The sequence below is a fragment of the Mus caroli genome, unplaced genomic scaffold (genome assembly GCF_978045245.1).
Source record: "Mus caroli unplaced genomic scaffold, Mus_caroli_1 scaffold_18, whole genome shotgun sequence".
Taxonomy (NCBI): domain Eukaryota; kingdom Metazoa; phylum Chordata; class Mammalia; order Rodentia; family Muridae; genus Mus; species Mus caroli.
In genome coordinates, this window is record NW_028227273.1 from 6,270,072 (window position 1) to 6,282,449 (window position 12,378).

The window sequence follows — 12,378 nt, forward strand, 5'->3', positions numbered from 1 at the left end:
TTCAAAGTAACCATTTGGAATTATTCAAGATCTCTGGCTCTCCTACATCCTCATACAAATGCCAACAATCTCACTCTCACCCACGTGTACACATACACACACACACACACACACAGTAACAAAACTTCAGCCTAGAGGAACAGCGATAGCCCGTAAGCCAAGCTTTTAACATGGCTGCTGCAGGAAGATTTTGAGTCAGTCGCTAGGGCTACATAGTGGGACCCTGATACAAAAAACAAATAAATAAGCTAAGGGGGGTTCGCCATCTGCTCATCTGGTAAAAGCACTTGCTACCAACTGAGTTCCATCCCCTAAAGCCACAGTGAAACGAGAAAACCAACTCCCCAAAGTTGTCCTAAGTTTTACACTCACAGGCATGTGAGTGCGTGCACACACACAAACTACTTAAAGATCAAAATATATAACATAAAATATATAAATATTAATAAAGTTAATATTTAACACTTAAAAACTCACAAATAACAGAAAGCACAAAGTGTTATAAAACGACATTTATTCTGCAACTTTATCATAATGAATTGCATCTCTTTGGTAAAAATAAACTTTATAAACATTTTAATAGTCAGAGATTAGATACAAAAACTAAATGTTTGTAAGTTGCTTCTGCTATAAGCAAGGCTGGCAACTGAGAAGTGGTTCACTTGTGGCTGGTCATCTATTGGCAGTTAAACTCAGAAGTTTTTATGCTACATCAGAAAAAAAAAACAATAACAAATTTCTTTAATCAAAAGGTATTCTTATACTTTAGTTTAAAAATAAATAAAAGGTACAATGAATTGGCAATTTTACATTTTATACACTATATGATGGCAACATAATACTTTAAAATTAAGCACTCTGTTTAATAAAAAAGTACAACAATTTTGAAAACAAGTTTGACAATGGCACTGGCAGTTAGATGCAAAGAATATTCTTGAAAAATGGCAGGGATAACATTAAAATATTCTATTTTGCCTTTCAATAAATATTTGATTACATCATTAACACACTGGAGTAAACTTTAATCAAAACTCAAACATTTCAAAATTAAAAAAAAAATACCTACGACATATATGTAAACCTGAAAGCCTCTAAAGTCGCTTTATATAGTTTTCAAAAGGCATTAAGCTGCTGTTCATCTGGGACAACAGCCTAAGCTACTGAAAAGGCCTCCAGTCTACAAGACACAAGCATTCCCTCAACGCCTGCTCCAGCTTTGAACTACGCTAATGCTAAACATGTATTTAACTGACCATCTAGTATGAACCCTTTACATAATGCCTCAGAAAGCAGAGAACATATGCTAAACTTTACAATATACAGAGGAATCCCAGTCAAGAGAAGTAGAGCTGGCTATGAGAACAGAAAAGGCTCCAAGGAAAGGGGGTGGCACACCCCTTGCTTTTCTACTGATCTAGGCAATGTTTCATTCTAAATTTGAAAGCAAAAAACAAAAAAACCAAAAAAAAAAAAAAAAACCCAACTATTTTAGTAATATATTGCACAAATTTCAAAGTCATACTCAAGAAACACTGATTCTCTTGGCAAAGTGGAAAATGAAGTTAACAGTTAACAGTAAGACCCAACCTCTTTTAGGCATCCATTAGAAATGGAATTCGTTCCAACCAAATTCTTGTTTCGGTGTAAGACAGAGTATACCTTAGCCAACACCAGCTTTAAATCACTGAGACCTGGGCTGTCCCTGGATTTCTAAGCCGTGTTTACTTCATACACAAAGCTTGTTATCTATTGGGAATTTCTAGCCCATACAATTCGTCGCCTGGATGGTTCCAAGCCAGGCTCCAATCTGAGCACACCAAACAGGAACATAATCTGTCTCCAAGAACAGCACAAGGGACCAGATCACAAAGGCTCTCCCTTTGAAGGTGGATGCTTAGACGCAGCAGCAAATGAAAAGTGAGAAATCGAATCCTGTAAGAGAGCCAAGTGTGCGGTGTTCGGGAACGCTGCTTATTAGTCTTGAGTGCACGGCCACGTATCATCCTTGCTAATGGCTGTTGCTTTAAGAGGCCATTTGAAGGAGGAGGGAAAGGAATTCAAGTTACTGCCTAAACACGAATTCTGGAGAGGTCTTTCTCTTGGAGCTGAGAACAACTCCTTCCTCCTACTTCAGACCATTTTCTTCCACTTGCAGAACAACGTGCCCGCTGCACAGGGACTTGGGAGACATACTGCTGGTGGAGCACGGAATGTGGTGACCCTGTGACCGGTCCACCCAGAAGGGCGTGGTGACCTGCTTCACATTTCCCTGCTATCCACTCAAGTCTACCATCTCTTCAAGACTTGTACCACAATAAGACCACACTTCACACTTCTGCTTGGTGTTTTATTCACTGCAGTAAAAACTAACTTCATATAATTGTTTTCTGGAGAGATGACATTTATGAATTAGAAAAATTCCAAATTCCTCATCCTGCATTATCAATAAAAGAAAAATGTCTATATTTTAGTAGCACCAATTCCATTAATTTGGCTATCCAGATTTAATTACAACTAACATGGAAACGGGAGTGTATCAATACTGTTATAGCTTAAGTGTTGTTAATTAAGAAACAGGCTTCTGTTTTTCTTCTCATTTGACAGTATTGCCCAGAAAAAAAAAATAGAAGTAAAAATAAAAACATTTGTCTCTTTAAAAAAGTCCATAGTCATAAAAACATTTGAAAGCAGGAAACTAACCTGAGCCTATGTATGTTGCATACAGCAAGTGTATATATCCATATAAATGAGAAAAATTCAAAGGTTGCTGTCTAGAATACAGGACGTATCATGAGATAAGACTAAACTTTCCCAAAGTTTCTCTCACCACTGTAAAAAAATATATATGTGAGTTATAGTATTAGTATCCCTGCTCTAAATACTATAATCAAACTGTAAGTGATATGAAAACTGACTTACATAAGCAGTTCCACTCAAATACTTAAAATATCTTAGCCAATGCACTTTTGAAATAGTAATATAAAAATCTTTTAGCGTGGATTAATGGCACATACAGGTATTACATTGCCTTCTCAAAGAGTTTTGTGTAAGATCCAATTTTTACATGTATTTTGAAATCCCTGAAGATATTTATCTCTGTATTTTCCTTAATGGGAACATTTAATAATGTTTTAAATCTAATTCCTTACACATTTAATTTCAATTATACAAAGTTTGGAAAGCCTTGCCCTCAATGACTTCCCTTTACTTATGATGTCATAACACATCTTCATTACAGTACGCTGAGAAAACAAATGCAAGGATCTCTTTCGGTACAAGTGTGTCACGATGACTGTCATTCCATGACACACTCTGGCTGTATCCTCTCATCAGACAATTCTTACTTAACAAAGACAGCTAGCAGCTAAAACTTAAACACTTGCAGAGTATTCTGGGAAAAGGTAAAGGCCCCAGTGAAGCTATGCATTAACTGTGAGGTAAAAACATTTCAGAGATAACTATTGCAGGAGGACTTAGTCTTAAGATGAGCCACATCCCCAAATGGCCTTTCCTAATCCTTAGAGCAGTTATATTCTCTACAAACCAGAGAACCTTCTAGGCATCTAGGATCTTTCCAATTCATAAGGCTATGCTCATGCTGTAACAAAGAGTAACCTGAAAACAAAGACAAAAGATCCCCCTTCCACCCTTCTGCAGTGTCAGGAGAGAAGCACGTGAGAAAGATGCCAGTAACTAGTTAATAGCAGAATGGGAAGAAAAAGGAAAAGTCCGAGTTACCAATTTTTTACCGATTAGAAAAAGGGACTTTTTTTCCTGTAAGTTTAACACAGAGCCTGAGAATTTTCCTATACAAAATTTTCCAAATTTGGGAGACACTTATTCACAGAAATTAAATTGTGGGGTCCTTTATGTCAGATTTACAATTAGGCATGATCCTAAGAGCAACTGATTAATTAAACAAAAAAGAAAAGCAACCAAAAAGATTTAGAAAGAAACAAGTGGCATCCCTCCCCCACCCTCAGCTGAAGAGGTCCATCCGCTATGGCTCTGATATCCTTGTAAAAAGTTAAGTAGAAGAGCAGTGCCACACTTTAGGATAACTTCACACTCTGTGCATTTCTACTTTTCCCGGTGCTTCTGACTCTGTGCCTTCGCAGTACTTATGAGGGAGCCAAGGCAAGTGCGGATTCCAGCGAGGTGGAGCAGCGACCCGGCTGCTTCTTTGAGCTCCTCATCGATCTCTTGACAGGATGGTTTTGGGATCTTTTGGCCTGGCTGCCCTTTCGGAGTACTGTCTCCATGAGGCTGCGGCGCGTAGCCACTGTCTCCCAGAGGGTCCTCCTCATACTCAGCATCTGTCTCCTCTTCACTGTGGAAGCCTTCGCTACCATCGCTCCCGCCGTGGCTACTCTTTGGGATGAACTCATACACCTCATCCACAGAGGACAGAGAAGACATGCTGGCCCTGGATGCGCAACGCTGGGCCGCCACGCTGTTGGCGCTGTAGTTGTGGTCTGCTTTTGGGTCGACGCTGGCGGTTGGAGACTGGCTCTCCTGCAGTCGCACAGCACTGGGGGCACTGAACGCGCTGCCGTAACTCCTCTTCTTCTGCAGTGATGTTTTAAGAGGCAGTGGCTTCTCACCTGTGAGAAATAAAACTTGTATCAACAAGTCAGAGGTATTTGCTTGTAAGATCAGATCCCTGAAAACTCTCACTTTTGAGCAATAAGAGCTCATTAGTAGTATTATAGGATTCCCCCAATATACTATTTTATCTACACTCATTAGTCTGAAACATTTAAAAACCATTTGAAAGAAAACTTTAAACTATTTGCAAAGAATGGCTCAGTATGCCCACACCACTGCTTAACAATGTCCTTGTGGTGTTTACATTGTTTCTAAGTTTGCACTGCGACAAATAACCCTGGAGCAATCAAGTTTGTCGGATACCCTTTACACACAGAGTTCCTAGGAGGGATCACAAACACAAGTTCTGAGTACAAAGGGAGGGAAGTCTGCCTCAAATTCAGCTTGGGTCAGATTAACCCTGGGAGGGATGGCTGAAACAGCCCTGCAGTGTGTGGAAACAAGCTATTTTTGTATTACAATAGCAATCATTTACATTTGAAAGATAGTATCTTAAAAGTTATTTTACATTCCTCCATATTTCTTCTTTTAAGACTCACTTTCATATATCCAACTAATTTTTCTTCTGTCCTGAATTCTTTTTACTTGTTTTTATTCCCATATTTTAGTGCCATAAAGGTTTATAACACTCTTTCCCTTTCCTGATTCCTCCCCGTCCACCTCCCCACCTAACTTTATTCTTCCCCCCTCCCTCTCTAATCCACAAAGAATAAAAACAAAATACAAAACCTGAAAATTGAAATAGATTACCTAAACCAAATAAATACAGTATGATAAAAATGAAATAAAAAATAAAAGCAAAACATATTTTCCCTTTCCAGCAGGAAACAGCTTCTTGATTAGGAGTGGGCCTCGGTGTCTACTTATCCTCTTAGTGCAGCGCTTTGTCTGTTTTGAACCTGTGGAGCCTTTTCAGTACTGCTGTGTCTGAAGATACCACATTCCCACTGCCTCTGGCTCAGTCTTTCTGCCTCTTCTTCCCCACAGACTAGGATGGCAGTTGTGGGTCCTGTTTGTTACGTAGTTAAGAAGAATTCTCCCATATCCTGCCTTACTTCCCTTACATTTTTGTGGTGCTTGGAGGGTTAAACTTGCCCAGGGCCAGGTATATGTTAGGGAAGCCTTCTAAACCCATGCAGCCCCCCAGGGTGGTCTCAAGCTTGTACAAGCCTGAACTCCTGATCTTCTCACCCAGGCTCAAGGTGATGAGATAATGGGGTCCAGCACTAACCCCCACCCTCCCAACTATGCTGGTTTGTTGCTCTCAAACATACTCTACTGTCTTTAATTAAATTTGTCCATCTTTTCTTAATAGACTTTGCAATTTGTACCTTAATACTCCTACTCCAAAATTTAAATAACCTTTAAAAAATTATTTTGCATATATGTGTGTGTGCACATGTGCGTGCACGCTACTGAAATCAGAGGACAGAAGCCCTGAGAATCACTTCTCCACAAAGGTCCGTGGGACTGACTGAGCTTTCGTCTTTACTTTCAGCTCTTCGAGTTTCCCTGAAAAGCGTTTTCCTCCTTCCTACATTGATTTATCAATACTTTTGCCCAGCCTTAACTTCGCTTTCTCAAATATTCACAGAAACAGAGACTGAGTCATTGTGGTTGGGGGTGACCGGGAGGGGGCAGTGGGCAGGGTGTGAAATGAATAAGTAAAATAAAATTAAAAAGAAAACAAAAGAAACTGAGTCATTCAGATTAAAACACAATTTAGAGGGAAAGAAAGAATTCTGTTATGGCACTTCATCATCTTATATTTTATATCATTAGTTTGAAAACACACTTATAAAATTTATTTTTAAAAGGATGACTGCTTACATTCTAAAATCTCTTGTTCTATTGAAGTATTTAAAAGTATCATTGCAGTGGCTGCATCAATATCAGATTCTGAAAACGGAAAGGAGAGACAGCATTAATGTTCTTCCTGAGAGCTTCTGCAAGCACTGCACAGTTAAAGTGATCAGCATCAGGACTCTGACGGCCCAGCATCTTGACACACACCTTCAACCCCAGCATGAGGAAGCAAAGGAACATCTCTTTCAAAATCAACCTGAGGCTGGAAAGAAGGCTCATCCACTAAGGGAAGGCTAGGCTCACAACCACAAGGATAAAGCCAACCTGGTCTACATATCAAGTTCCAAGCCAGTCACAGCTACTTAGAGAGACCACGTTTCAAAACAAAATAAAAAACAGCACACCTCCACATACCCCCCCCATATATATATACACACAATTGAAACAAAGTCTCATATAGCTGAAGATGACAGAGCTCTGGATTCTCCAGCTTTAGCCTCTGAAGTAGCGGATTCCAGCTGAGCACCACTATTCCCAGTTTATACGGAGGCAGGATTCCCACATGCTAGAACAGCACTCTACCAACTGAGCTATATATATCCCAAGCTCATACTACTTGTTATTTTACAAGTTGTTTTCCTTTAAGATTATGAACAGTTTACTGAGGGTATTATGTCAAAGATAATGGAGATGCAAGCAGTAAGATTGCCTTCCTTCCTTCATTCACAATGACTGTGAACAGTCACTGCCTCTCCAGAGTTACCTCTAAACTAAATTAGCTAGAATGCACAATACTGTTTTTTAGCATTTACCTTGGATAAGCTTATTGTTATAAAATACATTTATTATACACTACTTGGAAGATTAAAAACATGTAACTGAGCCGGGCACGGTGGCGCACGCCTTTAATCCCAGCACTCGGGAGGCAGAGACAGGTGGATTTCTGAGTTCGAGGCCAGCCTGGTCTACAAAGTGAGTTCCAGGACAGTCAGAGCTACACAGAGAAACCCTGTCTCAAACAAACAAACAAACCCAACAACAACAAAAAACCATGTAACTGGTCACTCTATGACCTGAACTTTTAAGTGCTAAATGAAGTTATTGTAGGGTCAAAATATTGATCATGTTCAGCCATACTTATACAAACGCCTATAAGAACTACTGGGTCTTATGTGTGTACACATACATACATGCTCATGTCTATGCTGGTGTGTATGCACATGTGTGTAGAAACCAGGTCACTCTGTTATTGATACTCATTGTGTAGCTTTGTTATGGAACATCTATCTAAATTTATGAGGCTCTTCAAAATACAAAGGCAATCTTGGCATATTTTTATATAATATATTTTATATACCACTATATTATATTAGAATCACAGTTTTGACTGAATTCAATACAAAAACCACATAGTTATTACTTACTTAAAATTGACATAGCAAACGAACTTGCTAATATTTATTTATTTATTTCCTTCCCCCCCCCCCCCCCCTTTGGCTTTTTGAGACAGGGTTTCTCTGTGTAACCCTGACTGTCCTGGAACTCACTCTGTAGACCAGGCTGGCCTCAAACTCAGAAACCCGCCTGCCTGTGCCTCCCAAGTGCTGGGATTAAAGGCCTGTGGCACCACAGCCCAGCTCTGAACTTGCTAATTTGTTAAAAGACATGGAACTACCACGTGCCTGCCAATTTCTAAACTCACTGTCAATGGACTTTTCAGGAAAGACTTCTCTTTCCACCATAAAACTCACATCTACACATTGATGCAAAAAATTTCAGACACAATGAGCCTTACTTACTTCATAAAGGTTCATTATAGTGACTGCATGAAAATTTTCAATATCTAATTTCCCTTGAATGAGTATTAAGGCTACAATTAGATTTCTTTTTCACTCAAAAAAAAAAAAAAAAAAGAAGAAGAAAGCTGCCAAACCCATATAGTCAAAGTACAAAATAGGTTCTTACTGACAATTTGTATACAGAAGTATTTTATTTTATGTATATGGGTGTCTTCCCTGCATGTATGTCTGTGTACATCTATCTGTGTCTCTGATGCTTGTTGCAGAGCCCAGACAAGGCCATCAGATCCCCTGGTTTTGTTTGGGGGTAATTTTTGAGACAGAATATCTCATTGGTCTAGAACTTGTGAAGTAGGCAAGCCAGGCCAGGGTACGCTGTCTCCTCCTCCCTAGAACTGGAATTACAAGCACCTGGCTTTTTCGTATGGCTTCTAGGACTCCTGCTCAGGTCTTTGTAAGGAAGCATCTTACTGACTGTGCTCTCTCGCTCTCTCTCTCTCTCTCTCTCTCTCTCTCTCTCTCTCTCTCTCTCTCTCTCTCATGTTGATGAGATGTATTTGGTTTGCTTGCTTGTTTCTGTGATTAGAGACGGGCCTCACTATGTCACATAGACTAGCCTAAGAACCTGATCCTCTGGAGTTTAGATGAGGTGTATGCTACTTCACAGGGTTTACAAAATGACCTCACACAGGGTATTCCAACAGGAGCACAAGAATCATGAATTCCCAACTAGCCTGGAATACAATAAAAAACCCTGTCTCAAAAATAAAAAACCCTGACACTTGTGGTCCCAGCCTGTTTTCCCACAGGAGCACAGGCCTGTTCCTCCATAGGATGCTTGCATGCGCCTCATCTATGCTCATCTGACATGGTGTGCTGTGGTGTGGAGCTTGCTAGAGTTCACAAGGCTTTGAGTCTTAGCACTTCCAGAAAGAAACAATACATTTCTGGATTTGTTTTTACGACACAAAAGAATTCCCTCAATATTGATGTTGCTGGAGGAAAAAGTAGGACATACCCTGGAGATGCAGGCATAGATAAAGACTTTCTGATAAGGACAGTCACAAAGGAAGCAAGACCAACAACAACAGACAAATGGAGACTCTCCCAATCAAACAGCTTCCTGTGCAACAGCTGACAACGAATTCTGAAGGAGGAAGGGGGAAGAGGACCTTTCCCAACTACACAACAGAGAATCCCTTCCTACTATAGCCAAAGGAACTTTTTAAAGTAGCAAACAACCAAATTAAAAAACAAAAAGAACCAAAAAAACAAAACAAAACAAAACTTGACAAAGAAGGCTGGGAATGTAGTCTTGGTACGAAATTCGCCAGCACGAATGAAGCCCTGGATTCACCCTCAGCACAACATAAAGCTGCTGCGTGCCGGCTATGCCAATGTTCTGGAGGTGGAGGTAGAGGTTCAAGGTCACAGCAAGTTAAGAGGCCAACTGGGCTATATGAGACTGTTAGTTTTGTGTGTTTTTAAAAGCCTCTAAACGATGTCAGAGTGGCTGCCATCAAGACAGCAAGTGACAAGTGGTGACTTTGGAAAAGGGGTCACCTTTATTCACTCCTGCAGCTACTATGAAAATCAGTGTGGAAATTTTCCAAAGACTAAAGGTAGAAATTTGTATGACTCAGCTATAGCACTCAGAGGTCTCCATCTTACTCCTGAGATGTTCGTACATCTGTGTGTTCATTACTCACAATAGCAAAGCAGTAACATTAGCTACATGTCCACAGGCAGATGAATGGGTAATGAAATGTACGCACACACAACAGACTTTACTCAGCGGTCAACAGGAAACCGTGCAACTTGAGGAGAGCAGATGGAGGTGGAAAGTGAGGTGACCCTGGCCCACAGGATGAAACCTCTGTCACATATGCATATCTAGGTGAGCACTTCAGACAGTGTGGATGTGGGGACACTGGTAAGGGCCCCACGAGAAAGGAGAGTGATAGAGACGTGTGACATCAACATAGGGGTGGATAAGCAGGGTGTGGTGACAGCCTGTAATCTCAGCACTTGGGAGGCAGAATCTGATGGATCTCTGGGAGTTTGGGGCTAGCCTGTCTACCTAAGAGTTCTAGGCCAGCCAGGGTCACATAGACTGTCTTAAAAAACAAACAAACAACAATAAAAAACAACCAATCAACCAACAAAGACAAAAAAGAAAGTTAGAGCATTGGAGATGGAAGAGTTAGGTGGGGGCGGGGACAATGGTGGACAGAAGGAGTTAGGGAAGATCAGCCAGAACCCACTAAATATCAAAATGCCATAAAAATTAAAGTGGTGGTGGAGGGTAAGAGCCCCAAAATTCCTTTAAAAGAAGTCAATTTACTAGTCCAAACTAAAGCCCATTAGTCTAAACTTGTAAAAAATATTCTGAACGGGTTGGTAAGATGGCTCAGTGGTTAAGAGCACTGACTGCTCTTCCTAAGGTCCTGAGTTTAAATCCCAGCATCCACATGGCTCACAACCATCTGTATAGCTACAGTGTACTCATATACATTAAATAAATAAATAAATCTTTAAAAATATTCTGAACTATATCCTAATCTATGGGAAGGTAAAATTATTTAGCACAAGGTCACAGTATTTTATGATTAAACCAGTTGGCAAAATCTTTGCTATAGCTACTCCTGCAGCTATAGCAGATACTATGTCTCAAAATATTATTGTTCCATTTCTTCTTCAACCTTTTCATGAGTGTTGCGTTATCATGGGCCACATAATAATAGGAAAAAGTAACTCCAATGACAATATTACTAAGAAATTAAATGCCACATTCAAGGAAAAATATACATAAAACCGATGAAGAAGAGGATTAAATGCCTGTGCACTATGAGTTATTGGAGAAAAAACATGCACATACCACACCAAATGTCGATAAAAGAGGACTTTTCCTTTTTCTCTAGAAATGTATTTCTATTTAATCCCCTACAACTCCTAGACCTTATTAACATGTGCTCCGTGCCCCAGCAGGACGGCTCGCACTTACCTTGAAGGGTCTGCACTTGCCTTTGCTTGAGAACAGAGCTTAAGTAGTGAGGTGATAAAGCGGCACTGAAACGGAAGAGAAGACACACTGCTTACTGACCATCGTCTCATCTCCTGCAGAGCACAGCCGCAGTACACCTCACACACCCTGAAGCCCACACGCACCGTCTGCCTCGCTCCCTCTGCTAACGCATGCAGGCTAGAGAGTCTGCTCAGGGAGGAAGTGTGCAAAGGGCGAGTCTCAAAATAACTATATGGTCACCGTTAGGACAAAGAAGTTTTCTCACGTATTTTTATATCAATTATAAATTGATGTGTTTTAAATGCCTTGAACAATGAATAAATAAAAATTTGGTTTTTATATCACATATTTAAATTTGGTATAACACTAATAGGAGTGAAATTCCAAGAGATTTTTAGTATAAAAATTAAAACTTTTGGGGGGTTAGGGGATTCTTTTTGTGATTATAGAGAATAATCCTTTAAAATGAAATTAATTCCTATTCAGTTTCTACATAAATGTCATCCTTTTTCCCATAGTTATAAATTATGGGAGGGTTACACAAAAACATGTCAGAAGGAAACAACAAAACAGAATAAAATGCTTTCATTTTATTAATGTTTTAAAGCCAATAAGTAACAACCCCCATGCTGTTATGCAATCTCCTTTAAAAAAAAAAGGCAAAAATCATTTTTGTTCAATGCTTAAAGTTTGTTTTTTCAAAAGTCTGAAAGGTTATTATTTTATATTAATTTGCATTATGTAATGTATTTAATGAAATACATTATAATGATAAAGCTAAAGATTAACCAATGTAAATAAAGACATAGTGAAATATATTTGTGATGTCTTACAAACAGTGCCAGTCTCCCACTTTATCTTTAACGAAGAGCACAGCTAAATAAATCATAAGTATTAAAGATACTTCTTTTAGCTCCAAACTGCTAACTTGAATAGCACACACGTACCAATATTAACTAAGAAGAAGAACTCAATTCCAAAGCCATGATCTCTAGCTCTCTCTTTTTGGTTTTTGGATTTTTTTTTTTTTTTTTGAGACAGGGTCTCATCAAATAGACCAGGCTGGCCTTGAACTCACAGAGATCTGCCTCCCTTTGCCTCCTGAGTTCTGGGATTAAAGGTATGCAGTACTACTCCTGG

The 12,378-nt window shown here is 39.5% G+C and overlaps 1 protein-coding gene across 4 annotated transcripts in view; it reads right to left on the minus strand.

The window, feature by feature from the left end:
* Positions 1–497: 497 nt before the first annotated feature.
* Positions 498–12,378, minus strand: part of Foxn2 (forkhead box N2) — a 42,832-nt gene continuing 30,951 nt past the window's right edge. For all 4 annotated transcript variants that reach the window (XM_021186453.3, XM_029471336.2, XM_029471334.2 and 1 more), the window contains exons 4-6: positions 11,218–11,282; positions 6,439–6,507; positions 498–4,604 (exon numbers count right to left, since the gene is read on the minus strand). In XM_021186453.3, the coding sequence (XP_021042112.1) occupies positions 4,081–4,604; positions 6,439–6,507; positions 11,218–11,282 (658 nt within the window). In that variant the 3' untranslated portion in view covers positions 498–4,080. The remainder of the gene's footprint in view (positions 4,605–6,438; positions 6,508–11,217; positions 11,283–12,378) is intronic.